The sequence below is a fragment of the Sciurus carolinensis genome, chromosome 16 (genome assembly GCF_902686445.1).
Source record: "Sciurus carolinensis chromosome 16, mSciCar1.2, whole genome shotgun sequence".
Taxonomy (NCBI): domain Eukaryota; kingdom Metazoa; phylum Chordata; class Mammalia; order Rodentia; family Sciuridae; genus Sciurus; species Sciurus carolinensis.
The window spans coordinates 52,857,533-52,878,001 of record NC_062228.1 but is presented as its reverse complement, the minus strand read 5'-3'; the positions used below and the strand labels follow the sequence as shown (position 1 = coordinate 52,878,001).

Genomic DNA, 20,469 nt, shown 5'->3' with positions numbered 1-20,469 from the left:
GGGCACGAAAGGAGCTGCTAGCCTCTCCCTCGCAGGGGGTTGTAGCGGCTCAAGGTGTTCAGATGAACCTTCAGCCTGGGGCGGTGCATTCCCAGCCACTGGGGAGGCTGGAGCAGGAGGCTCCCAAGTTCAAGGCCAGCCCGGCTCACTTGGCAAGACTCTGCCTCAGACACAATCAATAAGTCAAAGAAAGGGCTGGGGTGCAGCTCAGAGCTAGAGTGCCCTGGTGCCAGAAACAGCCACCCCAAATCTCTCCGTTGTGCCACTCTATCGCACCAATTAAAATATGAGAAAAAGATGGACTTTTATTCAAATTTAGCTGCCTTATGTTACCACATATAACTGATGCCCTCAACTGGGACCGGTTCTACGCTGGGCAGTGCCTGGAGACACCAAGGGGACAGCAGCCTGGGTCCTGCCCTCTGGGGACACGTAGTCCAGTCCACAGGCACTGGTGACCCAGAGTGGGCAGGGCTGGGAGGAGGTTGTTGACCCAGCCTAGGGTCAAGTAGGCTTCCTGGACGAGGGATCAGGGTTGAGACCTGGAGGGTGAGGCTCTGCTGGTCTCCTTGAGGGCTCCAGCCAGTCTCGCCCTTGCCAGCCTCCTCATCCCCGTCCCTCTGCATTTGAAGTTTAATGAGCAGCTACTGAGCTGTGGTCAATCAAACCTGTCCCTCATCCTGGGCAGCCCCAACCAGGGAAGTAGCACAGGGCAAGTGCCTGGATGAAGCGTCAGTCCCGCTTTCTGCTTCTGGGCTGTTGGGTGAGGACTTCACTCTGGGCCTCAAAGCCCTTAGGGAGCAACAGTGCTTCCCCTCATTGGGGATCACAAAGTTAAAACCTCCTCAGCACAGGCCGGGGCCACGCGCCCGGATACTCTGGAGTCCTCGCCAGCAGTCCTTAGTGCGCCCCTGAACGCTGTCCCGCAGCCCCTGACCCACAGTGAAGAGGCACTCAGGATTTTTATAGGATTTTTTATTTATAGGATTTTTATTAGTGTGGGGTGGGGCCACTAGGGCCTCATGCAGGGCCTCTTTGCTTAGGCTCTGTCCTCAGGCCTTCGGGAGAAGGTGTCTTTGAGCTGTTAACAAACTGAACTGAATAAGCAATAAAACCAACACCTGTGGGGAGATGGGGGCGGGGTCAGCACAGGAACCTGCCCCCAGGTGTCCCAAAGCCACGCCTTCCCTGACTCCCTCATCTTCCCCTTCCTTAATGCCATCCCATTTATCTGTGGGGTCACAGGGACCCCTGGGCTGGGCGGGTCAAGCCTCCCGTGCCTCAGTTTCCACAGGTGGACCAGAGCCCTTTGGAGTCAGGGCACTTCACCTGCCTGACCTCAGGCCTGCCCTCTCTTCTCCCAACACTTGCACCGGGGCTGCTCCTGCCCTCGCTGTCCCTGCTCAGTCACGACTTTCCATCCAGCTCCGGCCCTTCCTGACCTGTCCCCAGCCTGGAAGTCCTCCCCTCACTGACAGGACTTCCTGCCCAGGGCCTGTGCCCTCTCCCTTCACAGAGAACACCCTTCTCGGTTTCGGGTCGGCCGCGCTTCCCTCATCACTCAGATCTCAGCTGAAAGTGTCACCTCCTCAGAGCAGACCCAGCCACCAAATCCCAAAAAGCCCTGGCCTGTCCTTGGCTGTCACACCCACCCTCCTTTGGTCTCCACACTGCTGAGCCCCACCTGGACTAGTCTGGGAACCCACTAGTTTGTCGTCTGTCCTCCCTCCTCGTTCTCCCTGTGAAATTCCCCACACTGGTGGCGTCCCTGCCCTTAGCAGATGCTCGGTAATCACCCCATAAGGAATGAAAGGTTCCCAACTCGCCCAAGGGAACAGAGGTTGACTGATTAGTGTGTCAGCATTGATCCTAGCCAGATGCCTGGCAGGGCCCTCTCCTCAACTTCCCCTCAGAACTCCCCATTGTACAGGTGAGGAGATGGGGGCTGGTGGCCATGCCTCTCTCCTAGGATCACACAGGGAGGAGACACCAGACCATGGACTACTGTGTTTGGAGTCCTCATGAACACCCAGGTCCATATCTGAAATGTGTCCAGGATGGGAGTCAAGAAACTTGTCCCCTAACATTAAGCACCCTGTGATTTAGCTGTGTGACAACAGGAACGTTGTCCACCTCCTGGAGCCTCGGTGTCCCCATCTGCTATTCTTGGGCAGCCTTCCAGGCCTTTGCCTTCAGAGTCCCCCTAGCACACCCTGGGAAGCCCTCACCAGACGGGATACTTGTTTTCAGGCGCTGTGCAGTCATCATCTCCAGAGTCCCGTTTAGCCAGGTGGTGCTCAAAGGTGCTAGAGACTTCTGGGGAGGCCTGTGCCGGGGAGGCCTGGGCTGGGGCAGGACCTAACCAAAAATATGACGGAGAAGTGAAAACATGTCAGGGCTGGGAGTCAGCACGGGGTTCCAGAGAAGGATACGAGGTCCTGGAAAGGGGTTCCTGGGATGCTGGGCTGCACTATGCGGCCCTCACCTCCCTGCCTCTTGCAAGGAGGAAGAAGCAGGCCAGCCAGTCCCACTGGGCTGGGCGTCAATAAGTCATCAGTCCCAGGGATCCTGGGCAGACTCCGGCTTCGGGACAGACCTTTAGAGAACCTCCAGCCCTCCTGGGAGGGCGGGTGGCCAGAGGGCCACAGGGGACCCAGGGCACCGATGGGCCCCGGAGCTCTCCAGGATCCACTAGGCTGGACCCCGTGGCCGTGCCCAGCGACGCGATTCCAAACTCCAACCCCAATTCTCCTGGCGCACTTTTACCTTCCAGAACCATGGACAGGACCACCACCAGGACTGGCAGCGCCAGGAGGAGCCTCATGACTACCAGGGACTCTGCAGGCGGAGGCGGGGACGTTAGTGGCCCAAGGACCCTCCCCACCGCGGTCCTCCCACCCCCACCCTGGCTCTTGTGTCTGAATCGCCCTCCTGGAACCGACCTGTCCAGGGATGAGTGGGAGGACAGCTGGGGTGCGAGGTCCCACCGGCCAGGGGCCTTTATGGGGCAGGGCAGGGGCGGGGCCAGTCACGATCCCGCCCAGAGCCCCGCCCCCGCCGGGCCCGCCCACCAGACTCCTCTGCTGGGGGCTGCTGGGGGCTGCTGGGGCGGGACACGCGGGTCCCTTAGGGCCCAGGCCCCACCGTTCAGCACCCTCCCTCCAAACCTCCAGGCCTAGGGGTGGTTTGCACCCTCAGCCTGCCGCCGCCCCTTCCTCCTCCACTCAGGCGACAGCTTCGCCCTCTCCCTGTGGCCCTGTGCCCTCCGGGGCGTCTCAGGAACGCCCCTGCGTTTCATCCCCGTCCCGCTTGTCCCCAGCCTACCTCTTCCACCGTCACCCCCTGCTCTGCAAACTCCCCAGCTCACACTCTTCTCTGTGACTGGCTCCTGCCCCTGCGCCCCTGTGCCCCTAGCCCTTCCCTCAGGCTGGCCTCGCAGCTGCCTGCCCCTTGCCCCTGGGAGCGTCCTCAGTGTCCCTGGTGATCTCTGGGGTCCTAACTTCCCGACTATGAACTCTTTCAACCTCGGGATACATGTCTCCTCTGCCTATTTTTGTATTTATTGGCACTGAAGGTTGAACCCAGGGCCTCTTTCCACTGAGCACATCCCCAGCCCCTTTTATTTTTGTTTTGAGTTGGGGTCTCACCAGGTTGCTGAGCCTGGCCTACACTCTCCGTCCGCCTGCCTCAAGCTCCTGAGCCACTCGGATGACAGGCTGGGCCACCCCGCCCAGCACAATCCCCTTGTTACACACGAGGACACTGGGCTGCAGCGTGGGGGCCCATGGGCACAGGGGCCTCTCAGGCCTCTGGCCAGGCAGGGACTTCCTCTGCTCCTCTCACCAGGACTCTAGAGGGCCAGAGGGACATGGAGCAGGGCTGGGGTGGTCACAGCAGGACTCTGTCCCCTGCCCCAGCTCCAAGGCCAGTGGCCAGGGAGGGCCGTGGGCTGTTTGCTGTTTGCTGCCCACAATGTTTGCTCATCCTAGTGACAGGGACAGGCCAAAGGTCACTCACAGTGGACTTCAGTGGCAGCTCAGATACACCTGTGGGGGCTGGGAGGGTGAAGGGAGCAGAGCCCTCAGCCCCAGGGCCCGAGGACTGGTGGCAATGGATCCCAAATCCCAGGGCCTGTCTGCTGGCAGACAGCGTCTCGGGCCACCGAGCATGTTCTCCAAGCCAGCGGGCCTGGCCATCAGCGCCAGTCACTGTCCTCTGCACTTGACCCAGGGTCCTCGCCCGCCAGGACCCCTCCCCTCACCCGATACCCACACACCCTCAGGGCTTTCCTCTGGCCTCTCTAACCACGCACCTCCCCTGCTGGCTGTGCTGAGTCTTGCTAGGGAACCAGGGGTGGAATAGATGGGAGTGTCCCCTCCCTGGGAAGCGTCCATCCGTCCGTTCACTCATGTGGGAAAACTGAAATACCGCTGGCATCCCATAAATTTGCCCTGGAAGCCAGCACAGTGGAGCCCATGTGGGTCCCAGCGCCTGCGGGACCACCCTGGTGCCAGAAACAGCCACCCCAAATCTCTCCGTTGTGCCACTCTATCGCACCAATTAAAATATGAGAAAAAGATGGACTTTTATTCAAATTTAGCTGCATTATGTTACCACATATAACTGATGCCCTGAACTGGGACCGGTTCTACGCTGGGCAGTGCCTGGAGACACCAAGGGGACAGCAGCCTGGGTCCTGCCCTCTGGGGACACGTAGTCCAGTCCACAGGCACTGGTGACCCAGAGTGGGCAGGGCTGGGAGGAGGTTGTTGACCCAGCCTAGGGTCAAGTAGGCTTCCTGGACGAGGGATCAGGGTTGAGACCTGGAGGGTGAAGCTCTGCTGGTCTCCTTGAGGGCTCCAGCCAGTCTCGCCCTTGCCGGCCTCCTCGTCCCCGTCCCTCTGCATTTGAAGTTTAATGAGCAGCTACTGAGCTGAGGTCAATCAAACCTGTCCCTCATCCTGGGCAGCCCCAACCAGGGAAGTAGTGTGTTGGCCTGACAAATTTGGCTTCATGGAAACCTCACAGGCCTGGCTATAGGGGTCATGACTAAACAGATTCCAGTTGGCTCTGAGACTCCATGTTATGTAGGAAATGTTTCTCCCATAGGAACACCCCATCTCTGTACCCATCATCAGTTACTTAGCATGACATGTTTAGCAATATAAAATAGCAATTCTTATGTGATGAAAAATTGTTCTCTTTTCATTCCTCTTTCTCCTAAACAATGCATGATGAGAATGGTGATGTCAACCATGATTGTTTAGATGTTAGTAACCATTCTTTCGTTTGTACCTACGTAGGGTCTTTTTGACCCACTTCCTCCTCTGCTTATGATTTCATGATGTTAGTTTGTAATTTCAAATCATAGCAACAGTGTAAGAACCCCTATAATCCTGTGGTCGGGGCTGTTCTCCCAATAGCCATTTTTTGGGGCATTGTGTGAGACACTCAGTCGGCTTAATAAAGATCTCAAATTTGGACTTCTCAGTGGTGATCGGTCTGTTCTTAAGTTGTGCTCCACAACATTTGGAGGCCCCAGCAAGATCCTCGCTGCCTGGTGGGTAACCACCGCTCACCACTGACCTGGGAACTCCTGTGGAGGGGAGAGGCCACAGCGTTGCTCCTAGGGGAAGGCCTCTGAGGGACGTTCCTCAGCCCCAGGCTGCACGGTCTGTGGAGCCCCACCCCAGGACTGAACTAAATTCTCCCAGAATCACCTGTTTCTGCACCCCTGGGGGACTGGTAAGTCTGTTTCTGGGGGATCTGCATCTGGGGACTCTGAGGAAGTCTGGACGCAGCGTTACTTCCTGAGTCCTAGACTGTGACGAGAGGTTGCCCAGGCCCTCAGGTCAGGAATCAGGAGTGGCCACTTGTCCGTGTCTTTGGTGTCTTGCCTGTCCTGTGTTTGTTCATCTTTTTCTGTTTTTTGTTGCCCTTGAGTGTGGACATGGTCAGCCTCCCTCATGTTCGTCATGTACCCCCTTCAATCACATTGAACAATTTCCAGGAATTCCAGAGAAGGGCCGCTGACAACGGGAGCCGCTGTGACATCTTTTCTCTCTCTAAATTCTGTGAGAGAGACCTCTTTTTGCTTCCTGATTGTGATGTGAGCAGTTTTCCTCTGCCACGCTCTTCAGCCATGATGTTCTGTGTCACCTTGAGCCGTGAGGAGTGGAACTGGCCTTCTGTGGCTAAGACCTCTGAAACCTGAATGTACCCAAGAACAATTCTGAGAGGATATACTCAGTTGACCTTCTGTGATTAAACCAAGACACTGCCGAATTTTAAATATTTTTGGAGATCCAAGATGGCAGACTACAGAGGCTGCGTTCCTTGTTGCTCCGTAACTCGGGTTTCAAGCAGAGGATATCTGTTTCTTGGTGAGGCAGTTTTTGCTGCTTATCGATCCCCTGCTGTTTACCCCATTTGTCTACTGTGATCACCTGCAGTCTGCCAGCATATAGACACCTTTTTGAGTGTAGATTGCTCACTGTCAGGTGCCTATTATTGCCTACCTCTTGCCTGTCCATCACCTGTCTTTCACCTATCCATCACCCACCACCCAAGGCTCACCTCCTGATCTGACCACAGACCACCAGTGGAGCGCCAACTGTCTGCTATTGCCTGGAAGTTCACTGTCACAGTAACTGCAGGCTTGGTTACACATGGCTGCTGCCATTTTGAGACAACAACCAGGCCACACAGGACCCCTGGTCAGACTGACTGAGCCCCGTCTCTAGGATCCCTCAGCCCGACCGATCACTCCCTGCCTCTGGGGTCCTCACATCAACTGACTGCTCCCCACCACCAGGACCCCCAGACCAACTGACTGTGCCCTATCACCAGGACCCTCAGACTGACTGCACCCGGCCTACAGGATCCTGCAACCAGACTGACCACACCTCATCTCCAGAACCCCTGCCTGACCAACCGCACCCCGGCTCCAGGACCTCCAGCCAACCACGCCCACACCCCAAGCTGCAGCTCCCCATTTGTCAACACATTTGGAAGCTGGAGCAGCCATCTTGGATAATCCTGGAAGACATATCTCCCATCTTTAGGTGGGGCAAATCCCATCCTGAGAGCCTGCTGGAGACTTGAAGCTCCCTATCAGGTACCTCTCATGCATCAGGTTACTGAACTCTGGGAGGTTGAATACTATATGACTGTTACACTGTAGATTTTCTTTTTTCTCCTTATTGAAAATTTTTAAGTTTTTATTTCTTTACTTTTCTCAACCTCTTTTCCTTTTGTTTACCTGTTTCCTCAGAGTCTCTTTCTCCCTTTTCTCATGTTAACAACTGACTTCTTTTGATTATACTCTCACACTTTCTATTATCTAGAACTTCTAGATATTCTTTTCTTTTCCCATTAACAGTTACATCCTATACCCCTCCACATCCTCTTTGTCCTTCATTAGAATCTGCAGACCTTATTGCAAATCTATTTGTTACACTGAAGATAATAATTGAACTCATTCTATTTATTATGACAATATTGTTAATATCCTCATAGGGGATATTTGGTCTAGGGTTGCCTACTGTCTGAACTGGGCACTGCTAATATTAATCTCCCCCTTAAAGAAAAGGTTTTGGAAACCTATAGGGTCACTATAAGCCTATAGGGGGGAAACTGCAATACCCCAGATCTGCACTGCTAGAGGGGAAGATACATGAAAAACATGAAAAAACAAGGGAAAAAATGATCCAAACAAATCTAGATTCCAGTGACAGCATGGTAAAAGAAATGTCAGAAAAGGACTTCAGATTTTACATGATTAAGATGATTCGTGAAGCAAAGGATGAGATAAGAGAGCAAATGCAGGCAATGAATGATCACTCCAATAAGCAGTTGAAAAAGGAACTGCAGGAAACAAAAGATCATTTCAACAAAGAGATACAGATTCAAAAAATAAATAAATAAATCCAAATGGAAATCCTTGAAATGAAGGAAACAATAAACCAAATAAAAAATTCAATGGAAAGCATCACCAACAGAATACACCACTTGGAAGACAGAACCTCAGACAATGAAGACAAAATATTGAATCTTGAAAATAAAGTTGCCCAAACAGAGAAGATGGTAAGAAATCATGAACAGATTCTTCAAGAACTATGGGACATCATGAAAAGACCAAATTTAAGAATTATCAGGATCAAGGAAGGCACAGAGATACAAACCAAAGGAATGAACAACCTATTCAATGAAATAATATCAGTAAGTTTCCCAAACCTGAAGAATGAAATGGAAAATCAAATACAAGAGGCTTACAGAACACCCAATGCACAAAATTACAACAGATCCACACCAAGGCACATTATAATGAAAATGCCTAACATACAAAATAAAGATAGGATTTTGAAGGCCATGAGAGAAAAACATCAGATTACATATAGGGGGAAACCAATATGGATAGCAGATTTCTCAACCCAGACTTTAAAATGTAGAAGGGCCTAGAAAAACATATTTCAAGCCTTGAAGGCATATGGCTGCCATCCAAGAATCTTATACCCAGCAAAACTAACCTTCAGATTTGAAGATGAAATAAAATCCTTCCATGATAGACAAAAGTTAAAAAAATTTACAAATAGAAAGTCTGCACTACAGAATGTTCTCAACAAAATATTCCAAGAGGAGGAAATGAACAACATCAAAGTGAGGACCTACCTTAAAGGAAAATTCATTCAAAGGAGAAACCAAGCCAAGTTAAAAACCAAAAATAAGCCCAAATGACTGGGAATACAAATCATATCTCAATAATAACCCGGAAGGTTAAAGGCCTAAACTCATCAATCAAAGACATAGACTGGCAGAATGGATTAAAAAGAAAGACCCAACAATATGCTGCCTTCAAGAGACTTGTCTCATAGAAAAAGACATCCACAGACTATAGGTAAAAGGATGGGAAAAAAAACAATCATGAACACGGACTCAGTAAAAAAGCGGGAGTTTCCATCCTTATTTCAGATAAAGTGGACCTCAAGCCAAAGTTAGCCAAAAGGGATAAAGAAGGACATTTCATACTGCTTAAGGGAACCATAAATCAGGAAGACATAATGATTGTAAATATTTATGCCCCAAACAATGGTGCATCCATGTACATCAAACACATCCTTCAGAATTCCAGGAATCAGGTAGACCACAACACAATAATTCTGGGTGACTTTAACACACTGCTATAATCACTGGATAGATCTTCCAAACAAAAACTAAACAAAGAAACCATAGAAGTCAATAACATATTCAATAAATTAGACTTAACAGACATATATAGAACATTCCATCCATCAACGAGCGAATACACTTTCTTCTCAGCAGCACATGGATCCTTCTCTAAAATAGACCATATGTTATGCCACAAAACAGCCCTTAGTAAATGCAAAAAATAGAGATACTACCTCATGTTCTATCAGATCATAATGGAATGAAATTAGAAATCAATGACAAAATAAAAAACAGAAATTACTCCAACACCTAGAGACTAAATAATATGCTATTGAATGAAGCATGCATAACAGAAAACATCAGAGAGGAGATAAAACAATTCTTAGAGGTCAATGAGAACAATGATACAACATATCAAAATCTCTGGGACACTATGAAAGCAGTACTAAGAGGAAAATTCATTGCATGGAGTGCATTCAAGAAAAGAAGAAAAAGTCAACAACTAAGTGACCTAACATTACAGCTCAAAGCCCTAGAAAAAGAAGAACAAGAACAACAAAAGTAGTAGAGGACAGGAAATAATTAAAATCAGAGCTGAAATCAATGAAATTGAAACAAAAGAAACAATTAAAAAAATTGACAAAACAAAAAGTTGGTTCATTGAAAAAGTAAACAAAATAGATAAACCTTTAGCCACACTAACAAAGAGAAGGAGAGAGAAAACTCAAATTACTAAGAAAAAAAAAAAAGGAAAAGGAAATATCATGACAGACACCACTGAAATACATAACATAATGAGAAGCTACTTTGGAATATCTATATTGCCACAAATTAGAATATCTTGAAGACATCGACAAATTTCTAGAGACATATGCTCCTCCCAAACTGAACCAGGAGGACATACACAATTTAAACAGATCAATTTCAAGCAATGAAATGGAAGAAGCTATCAAAAACCTACCAACCAAGAAAAGTCCAGGACCAGATGGATTCTCAGCCAAGTTCTACATGACCTTCAATGAGGAACTCATCCCAATACTTCTCAGAGTATTCCAGGAAATAGAAAAGGAGGGTACCCGACCAAACTCATTCTATGAAGCTAGAATCACCCTCATACCCAAACCAGACAAAGACACATCAAGGAAAGAAAATTTTAGATCTATATCTCTGACACAAAAATCCTTAACAAAATTCTGGCAAATTGCATACAAAAACATATTAAGAAGATAGTGCACCACAATCAAGTGGGGTTTATCCCCAGATGCAAGGTGGTTCAACATCCAGAAATCAATAAATGTAATTCATCACATCAATAGACTTAAGGATAAGAATCATATGATTATTTCAATAGACACAGAGAAAGCATTCAACAAAATACAACACCCCATCATGCTCAAAATACTAGAAAAATTAGGGATAGTATGAACATACCTCAACGTTGTAAAGACTATTTATGCTAAACCCACGGCCAACATCATTCTTAATGGAGAAAAACTGAAACCATTCCCTTTAAAAACTGGAACAAGACAGGGATGCCCTCATTCACCACTTCTATTCAACATCGTCCTTGAAACACTAGTCAGAGCAATGAGATAGACCAAAGAAATTAAAGGGATATGAATAGGAAAAGAGGAATTCAAGCTGTCACTATTTGCTGATGACAAGATTTTATATTTAGAGGATCCAAAAAACTCCTCCAGAAAACTTCTAGACCTAATAAATGAATCCAGCAAAATAGCAGGATATAAAATCAACACATATAAATCTAAAGCCTTTTTATACATAAGCGATGAAACATCTGAAATGGAAAGGAGGAAAACAACTCCATTCACAATAGCCTCAAAAAAAAATAAAATACTTGGGACTCAATCTAACCAAAGCGGTGAAAGATCTCTACAATGAAAACTACAGAACATTAAAGAAAGAAATTGAAGAAAACCTTAGGAGATGGAAAGATCTCCCATGTTCTTGGATTGGCAGAATTAATATTATCAAAATGGTCATACTTCCAAAGGCGCTATACATACTTAACACAATTCCAATTAAAATCCCTATGACATTTCTCATAGAAACAGAAAAAGCAATCATGAAATTCATCTGGAAGAACAAAAGACCCAGAATAGCCAAAGCAATCCTGGGCAGGAAGAGTGATGCAGGAGGTATCACAATACCAGACCTTAAACTTTACTATAGAGCAATAGTAACAAAAATGGCATGGAACTGGCACCAAAATAGACAGGAAGACCAATGGTACAGGATAGGAGACACCGAGACATACCCACATAAGTACAGTAACCTCATACTAGACGAAGGTGTCAAAAACTTACAGTGGAGAAAAGATAACGTCTTCACCAAATGGTGATGGCAAAACTGGAAATCCATATGCAGTAAAATGAAACTAAACCCCTATCTCTCACCCTGTACAAAACTCAACTCAAAATGGATCAAGGATCTAGGAATCAGACCTGAGACCCTTAACCAAATAGAAGAAAAAGTAGGCTTGAATCTCCATCACGTTGACTTAGGAGCAGACTTCCTTAACAAGACCCCCATAGTGCAAGAAGTAAAAGCAAGGATCAATAAATGGGATAGATTCAAACTAAAAAGTTTTTTCTCAGCACAGGAAACAATTAATAATGTGAAAAGAGAGCCTACAGAGTGGGAGAAAATCTTTTCCACATACACCCCAGACAGAGCACTAATCTCTAAAGTTTATAAAGAATTTTTAAAACTTTACACCCAAAATACAAAGAATCCAATCAATAAATGGGCTCAGGAATTGGCAGACACTTCACAGAAGAAGATATACAGGTGATCAACAAATATGTGAAAAAGTGCTCATCATCCCTAGTAATTAGAGAAATGCAAATTAAAATCACCCTACGATTTCATTTAACTCCAATTAAAATGACTCTTATCAAGAACACAAGCAATGATAAGTGTTGGCATGGATGTGGGGAAAAAGGCACACTCATACATTACTGGTGGAGTTGCAAATTGGTGCAGCCTCTCTGGAAAGCAGTATGGAGATTCCTCAGAAAATTGGGAATGGACCCACCATTTGACCCAGCTATCTCACTCCTTGGTTTATACCCAAAGGACTTAAAATCAGCATACTATAGTGATGCAGCCACATTAATGTTCATAGCAGTTCAATTCACAATATCTAGATTGTGGAACCAACCTAGATGCCCTTCAACCGACAGATGGATAAAAAAACTGTGGTATATATATGCAATGGAATATTACTCAGCCATAAAGAAGAATAAAATTATGGCATTTGCTGGTAAATGGATGAAGTTGGAAAATATCCTGCTAAGTGAAATAGGCCAAACCCAAAAAACCAAAGGCGGATTATTTTCTCTAATAAGTGGATGACAATATATAACAAGGGGGTTGAAGAGGCAGGGGAAGAGAAGAATGAAGGAACTTTGGATGGTGTAGAGGAAAATGGGGCAGGAGGGGGTGGGGGATGGAAAGATAGTAGAATGCGACAGATAGTATTACCCTATGTATTTATATGATTACATGAATGGTGTGAATCTACATTGTGTACAATCACAGAAATGAATAGTTGTACCCCATTTGTGTACAATGAATCAAAATGCAGTCTGTAAAAATAAAAAAAATAATAAAAAAATTTTTAAAAAGGGGATCAATGGATTAAAAAATAGAAGTTTCTAGATTTAAAAGTATATTTAGTAAAAAAATGTTTGTAGGGAAAAAGACTTTGTATGATAAAATATAGCTGTAATACATCTAAGTAAACAACAAGAGGGTCTAATTAAGAAATTTTAAAAAGTGTACATTAAGGATAAATTTTGAAAGGTTTAAGATACAAGTAACACAACAGTTAAAACTATTCAAGGTTTTTTTTTTCCTGAGGTCAAATATTAATATACTGATATAAACCAGGGTTCAGCCTATATGCTAAAATGACCAACTATTCTTAAAACATTAATTTACTCTTAACATTGTGTCTGTTAAGTTTTATTCCTAGAACAACTATTCTTTAAAATTGGGGCTTATACAACTCTGGTTAAACAGCAACTGTTATTTTAGAGTATCGTACTACATTACAATATCTAAATTTTCTTTAAAAGTTAAACTTGGATAATATAAAAACATCAATGTAATTTTGATTCTATTATTCTTCTTTATATCTTCCAGGTATACAGTCTTTAAAATAAAAGTTTTAAAATAACTTTTTATCAAGCTGGTGTTCTCCAACCTTAGGTTGTAATGGTAATTTTAGACTTATAAGAATAGTAAATTTGTACTGACGATATAGCCCATTATGTAGAGTGCCTGACTCTCATGCTGGAGGCCCAGGTTCAAGTCCCCAAGACAGTGGAATGCAGAAAAAACAAACAAATGAGAATAGTAAATTTTATTGGGGATTTATTTATGTCATTTAATATTCTGTAACTAGAACTGAACCTTATGTTACCTTCTTCACTGGGATAAAAATATAAATGTATTTCTAAAAGATAATGAGGGCCTGATCTGTTTAAACATTAATATCATGAAACAGGAAAGCATTTTGCCACACAAAAGGAAAGTTAAAAACTCTCTCAGCCTTTCTCTGATTCATGTTTTAGATATAATGTTATATTGTGTCAACTAATGTTCATATAGACTCAGGAAATATTATATGCAAACTTTGTAAAATGACATTTAAGAAAGAGGCAAAAATCAGCTTCAGAATTAGATCACTTTACCTAAGATTTGTGACGAGCCCCACCTTACCTGAGATAAGGCTCTGCCTCCCACCTCACTACATGTTACAGTGGCTCCAAAATAAGCCAGAGTTCAGTTCATTTAAAGTTATATTAAAAGATTGGGTTTTTTTGTTGTAAAATTACTGTGATTGCAAACAGGAATATAATATATAGCTCAGCCAAAACTTAAGATAGTTATAACACAACTAAATATGTTTTTACTGTTGTTAATTCCATTTTGTATTTTCCTTGTAAACTCTGTAACTGTTGCCTGATTAATGTTTTGCAGAGGTACTGCTTCAAGAACAAACAACCTGGGCTGGGGAGATAGCTCAGCTGGTAGAGTGCTTGCCTCCCAAGCACAAGGCCCGAAGTTTGATCCCCAGTACCGCAAAAAAAAAAAAAAAAAAAAAAAGACAAACAACCTGAATTAATTTGAGATAATAAGCCATCACCTATAGGACAGATTATATAGACCCCAATTAAATTAAAGGGGGTAAATGACTGTAAAGTTGTAGACATTAAACTTAAAGCCCATTACTCTTATTGTATGACTGATGAGACTGTCTTGCTAGATGTTTAAGATCAAGACTTAAAGATTGAGATTAAAATCGGGATACAAGAGAATCAGTACTTGGCTCTTGCCCTCAGAGTCAGTCAGAATCCAGGGAACAAGAGAACTTCTCTAAGGAACTTTACAACTCTGGGCCACATGACCTCCCAATCAGGGAGATTGATTAGACCACTAGAGAATAAAAAGCCAATCAGTGCACCTGTTGCAGAGGAGGGTCATTGGAAAAGGGAGACATCTCTGATGCTTCCAAAGGAAGTCACCTCATCAAGGAGACCCTACCTAGTGAATGGCACTAAAGGAGCTAAGAATTGCTCTCAAGTTCCGCATGAGTGACCCCTGTGGGAATTCAGCTAACTCTTAACAACAGATAGGAACAAAGTCAATTTGACCAGCTTGATCTTAAACACCTAGCAAAAACAGTTAAAACCAAAGCATAGTCATTCCTGGACATTTTAAAAGCAAAACAATAGTTATTTTAATGTAACTTGAGATGTACACTTGTGTTAGCCCTCCAAAATAAGTAAAACTGGAGGTCTCAAAAAAGATTCTGAGACAAAATGCCTGTTGACTATCAAGAGAAACTGCCAGAGTTATGAGTTTTTAGCCAGTTTAAGGCCTACAGATCTTTCTAACCTCTGATACAGGTAGACTTATTCAATTTTTGCTAGTATGATTCTCTAGCCCTAAGTAACAAAAATAAAGGGCTCTCTACTAAACAAAGAGATCATGCCAATAAAGATATTTTACAAAAATCAGATGACATTAGGTAACTTAACTAAATGTTGTGTTTACATTCCTGGTAACGCTGATAGTGTTAAAGATGTACAATTAAGGCCTTATCCTCTCCAGACTTGTTAGACTTTGTTAGGACTTTTTATGTAAACAATATCTCAGCTCTTCCACCTCCTGGTAAGAGATTATTGATTTCTAACATCTTCAAGATATTCATTGACATGTTCCAGATGTTATTTATTTTGTGCTCATGGTTTTTTGTTTCTTTCACAGAACCAGACTTTTACCCCTAAAAAAACCCAATTTCTAAAAAGGAACTCCAAACTGCTTAATTTCTGAAAAGGAACTTTTTACTGCTTACCCCACCCCACATCACCCCCTCTCTGCTTGAAGTAGCAAGAGTGGTCATCGCCCTTTTTCCTTACAGCAGTAAGAAGTCCCTAAAATTAGAGGGGTAATGATAAAAATTAAAAGACAGTCAATATAGATAGGTAATTGGGTTAAATCACAAAAATAAAGGCCATATTGGTCCAGAAAGTTGGAGGCAAATGACCTCTGAGAGATTAGAGTGTTAATGCTTCCAGAGCCCTTCCTCCACCCTTACCAAGAACCTGCTCCTGTTCTAACCTGTCGTGAAGTCTCTCCAACAGGTTCAACTTATGAGAGAACCAGCCCCAAGAGACCCCTGATTTCCACCACCCATTTCAGTCAGAAGACTATGTCTACATCAAATTGTTCCAGAAAGGACTAATACCCGGCTGAAATGGAGGGGACCTTACTCACAACATGGACTCATCACATCTGAGTCAAGACAACAGAAAAATGGACAGCCCTCAGAGACCCCAACCACTCTCTAAAGACAAGACCAAAAAGCGTTAATTGTGTTTTTTCTCTTGCTTATTTTTGCTACTGTGGTACTTGGGACTTCCTCAGGCCCATCTGACAACCATCTTGTGGCCCCTGAGGGAACATGGTTTACTTGTACGTCAGGAGTAACTCCATGCCTGGCCCTTCAACTTTCTGAGATTATGAAATGGGATGAATTCTGTGTTACTGTTCACGTCATTCCCCAGGTGTACTCTTGTGATGGGGAGGGAGAAGGGGACATGTGGGACTAATATCTAAACGAGCACCCTGTCTTAGTTCCCCTCCTAGTGGGATTAGGCATTGCTCTGTCCACAGCTGTAGCTGCACTACAGGAAACAACAATTTCAAAACCTTAAGTAGACAAAAAGATCTGAACTTAAGTGAATTTTAAAAAAAACTCTGTAAGCCACTTAAAAAATTCCCTTGATTCACTTGCTGAGGTAGTTTTACAAAACAGAGGAGGATTAAATTTGCTGTTTTTAAAATAAGGAGGATTACATATGGCCTTAGGGGAGACCTGTTATTTCTATACCAACCACTCTCAGCTGTCAGTAGTGATAGTTTATCTCTGATTAGAAAAAGGCTAAAAAAAAAAAAAAAAAAAAAAAAAAAAAAAAAAATAGGAAAAGCTGAAAACCTGAGGGAAATTAGGGAAATTGGTTCCACAGTCTGTCCTCTTGGTCCCCCTGGTTAACTACTCTAATAACCACAACAGCGGGACCTCTCATCCTAGTTATACTGGGGCTTTTAATCGGGACATGCATGATAAACTGTTTAGCTAAATATGTTAGACATAGAATCCAGCCTATTAAGCTAATGGTGTTATGCACCCACTACAATCACCTCTACATGAATAATGAATCGATGATTTGTTTGTGTACACAAAACCAGTGGGGAATGTGACAGGGTGACAGATTTGTCTTATGGAAATGTTACAGGCCAGGCTATATGGGCAATGACCTAACAGACTCCATTTTACCCTGAGACTCCATGTTATGTAGTAAATGCTTCTCCATGGGAACACCCCACCTCTGTACCCATCAATAGTTACTTAACATGACATGTTTGGTAACACAAAAGAACAATTAGAAAAAAAATTTTTTAGTGTAGGTGTACACGTTTATTTTATTTGTATGTGGGGCTGAGGATCGAACCCAGGGCCTCACGCATGCGAGGCAGTTGTTCTACCACTGAGCCACAACCACAGCCCCAAAAAGACAATTCTCTTTTTTTTTTTTTTTGCGGTGCTGGGATTTGAACCCAGGGCCTTGTGCTCACAAGGCAAGCACTCTACCAACTGAGCTACATCCCCAACCCCGACAATTCTCATGTGATAAAAAATTGTTCTCTTTTGATTCCTGTTTCTCCTAACCAGTGCACTGTGTGAACCGCGATGTCAACGGTGATTGTGTGGATGTTAGTAACCATTCTTCAGTTTGTACCTAGGTAAGGGTCATTTTGATCCCTGCCCCCCTCTACTGAGGATTTCACAATGTTAGTTTGTAGTTTCGAATCATAGCAGCAGACACTCATGATTGATGTACTGATTTATGGCATAAGAACCTCTGCAATCCTATGCTCGGGCTGTTCTCCCAATAGCCATTTTTGGGGCATTGTGTGAGACAGTCAGCCGGCCAGCTTAATAAAGACTCTCAAATTTGGACTTCTCAGTGGTGAGCGGTCTGTTCTTAAGTTGCGCCCCACAACAGTGGCACAGCGTCAGTACCGCTTTCCGCTTCCTGGCAATGTGGCTGTTGAGCAAGGACTTCACTCTGGGCCTCAAAGCCCTTAGGGAGCAACAGTGCTTCCCCTCATTGGGGATCACAAAGTTAAAACCTCCTCAGCACAGGCCGGGGCCACGCGCCCGGATACTCTGGAGTCCTCGCCAGCAGTCCTTAGTGCGCCCCTGAACGCTGTCCCGCAGCCCCTGACCCACAGTGAAGAGGCACTCAGGATTTTTATAGGATTTTTTATTTATAGGATTTTTATTAGTGTGGGGTGGGGCCACTAGGGCCTCATGCAGGGCCTCTTTGCTTAGGCTCTGTCCTCAGGCCTTCAGGAGAAGGTGTCTTTGAGTGTTCCCTTCACTTTGTTGAATGTCTCCGAAATCCAATTCCTGTGGGGAGATGGGGGCGGGGTCAGCACAGGAACCTGCCCCCAGGTGTCCCAAAGCCACGCCTTCCCTGACTCCCTCATCTTCCCCTTCCTTAACGCCATCCCATTTATCTGTGGGGTCACGGGGACCCCTGGACTGGGCGGGTCAAGCCTCCCGTGCCTCAGTTTCCACAGGTGGACCAGAGCCCTTTGGAGTCAGGGCACTTCACCTGCCTGGCCTCAGGCCTGCCCTCTCTTCTCCCAACACTTGCACCGGGGCTGCTCCTGCCCTCGCTGTCCCTGCTCAGTCAGGACTTTCCATCCAGCTCCGGCCCTTCCTGACCTGTCCCCAGCCTGGAAGTCCTCCCCTCACTGACAGGACTTCCTGCCCAGGGTCTGTGCCCTCTCCCTTCACAGAGAACACCCTTCTCGGTTTCGGGTCGGCCGCGCTTCCCTCATCACTCAGATCTCAGCTGAAAGTGTCACCTCCTCAGAGCAGACCCAGCCACCAAATCCCAAAAAGCCCTGGTCTGTCCTTGGCTGTCACACCCACCCTCCTTTGGTCTCCACACTGCTGAGCCCCACCTGGACTAGTCTGGGAACCCACTAGTTTGTGGTCTGTCCTCCCCCCTCGTTCCTCCCTGTGAAATTCCCCACACTGGTGGCGTCCCTGCCCTTAGCAGATGCTCAGTAATCACCCCATAAGGAATGAAAGGTTCCCAACTCGCCCAAGGGAACAGAGGTTGGTTAACTATGGTGTTGGCATTGATCCAATGCCAGGCGCCCTTGAAGGAAGAGGGGGTCTACACCAGCCTGAGGACTGTCATGCTTGGGGTCCTTCATGACCACACAGGCACATCTCTAAAATGTTTCCCGGATGGGAGGCAGCAAACTTGTCCCTCGAGACTGAGCACTCTGTGATTTAGCTGTGTGACCATAGGGACGTTGCCAGCCTCTTAGGGCCTCAGTGTCCCCAATCTGCTGATCATGGATTGCCCTTCAGTGCTTCACCCACAGGTCCCCGCAACACCCTGGGAAGAGCCCTAACCTGGTCTTGGTAGCAATGTCACTCTGTCGGATGTGGTCGATGGCTGCCCGGGTCTTGTCCTCCAGGGTGTTTCCAAACTCCTTCAGCTTATCTGGGATGTTCTCCAGGGTGCTGAGGACATCGGGTGTGGCCTGGGCTGGGGCTGGGCCTGCCACCCAAAACGAGGGAGAAGTGAAAACATGTCAGGGCTGGGAGTCAGCACGGGGTTCCAGAGAAGGATACGAGGTCCTGGAAAGGGGTTCCTGGGATGCTGGGCTGCACTATGCGGCCCTCACCTCCCTGCCTCTTGCAAGGAGGAAGAAGCAGGCCAGCCAGTCCCACTGGGCTGGGCGTCAATAAGTCATCAGTCCCGGGGATCCTGGGCAGACTCCGGCTTCGGGACAGACCTTTAGAGAACCTCCAGCCCTCCTGGGAGGGCGGGTGGCCAGAGGGCCACAGGGGACCCAGGGCACCGATGGGCCCCGGAGCTCTCCAGGATCCGCTAGGTTGGACCCCGTGGCCGTGCCCAGCGACGCGATTCCAAACTCCAACCCCAATTCTCCTGGCGCACTTTTACCTTCCAGAACCATGGACAGGACCACCACCAGGACGGGCAGCGCCAGGAGGAGCCTCATGACTGCCAGGGACTCTGCAGGCGGAGGCGGGGACGTTAGTGGCCCAAGGACCCTCCCCACCGCGGTCCTCCCACCCCCGCCCTGGCTCCTGTGTCTGAATCGCCCTCCTGGAACCGACCTGTCCAGGGATGAGTGGGAGGACAGCTGGGGTGCGAGGTCCCACCGGCCAGGGGCCTTTATGGGGCAGGGCAGGGGCGGGGCCAGTCACGATCCCGCCCAGAGCCCCGCCCCCGCCGGGCCCGCCCACCAGACTCCTCTGCTGGGGGCTGCTGGGGGCTGCTGGGGCGGGACACGCGGGTCCCTTAGGGCCCAGGCCCCACCGTTCAGCACCCTCCCTCCAAACCTCCAGGCCTAGGGGTGGTTTGCACCCTCAGCCTGCCGCCGCCCCTTCCTCCTCCACTCAGGCGACAGCTTCGCCCTCTCCCTGTGGCCCTCTGCCCTCCGGGGCGTCTCAGGAACGCCCCTGCGTTTCATCCCCGTCCCGCTTGTCCCCAGCCTACCTCTTCCACCGTCACCCCCTGCTCTGCAAACTCCCCAGCTCACACTCTTCTCTGTGACTGGCTCCTGCCCCTGCGCCCCTGTGCCCCGAGCCCTTCCCTCAGGCTGGCCTCGCAGCTGCCTGCCCCTTGCCCCTGGGAGCGTCCTCAGTGT

General features: G+C 46.9%; 1 protein-coding gene across 2 annotated transcripts; it reads right to left on the bottom strand.

Moving 5' to 3' along the window:
* Nucleotides 1-958: 958 nt before the first annotated feature.
* On the bottom strand, nucleotides 959-20,025 carry Apoc1 (apolipoprotein C1). Of its 2 annotated transcripts, XM_047529586.1 has the most exons (5): nucleotides 19,937-20,025; nucleotides 19,761-19,832; nucleotides 19,205-19,352; nucleotides 18,116-18,178; nucleotides 959-1,058 (listed from the first exon to the last, which is right to left on the bottom strand). In XM_047529586.1, exons 2-4 carry the CDS (start codon nucleotides 19,816-19,818, stop codon nucleotides 18,118-18,120), a joined length of 267 nt encoding a protein of 88 aa, XP_047385542.1. In that variant the 5' UTR covers nucleotides 19,819-19,832; nucleotides 19,937-20,025; the 3' UTR covers nucleotides 959-1,058; nucleotides 18,116-18,117. The 2 variants fall into 2 exon arrangements, with proteins under 2 accessions (XP_047385542.1, XP_047385541.1); XM_047529585.1 differs by lacking the exon at nucleotides 959-1,058 and having other exon boundaries at nucleotides 18,016-18,178.
* Between the last annotated feature and the right edge of the window lie 444 nt (nucleotides 20,026-20,469).

Coding starts and splice junctions, on each gene's coding strand:
- Apoc1 (XM_047529586.1), bottom strand. CDS start 19,818: ATGAGGCTCCTCCTGGCGCTGCCCGTCCTGGTGGTGGTCCTGTCCATG. Junction 19,353..19,760: donor CCTGTCCATGGTTCTGGAAG/GTAAAAGTGCGC, acceptor TTTGGGTGGCAG/GCCCAGCCCCAGCCCAGGCC. Junction 18,179..19,204: donor GACATTGCTACCAAGACCAG/GTTAGGGCTCTT, acceptor ATCTCCCCACAG/GAATTGGATTTCGGAGACAT.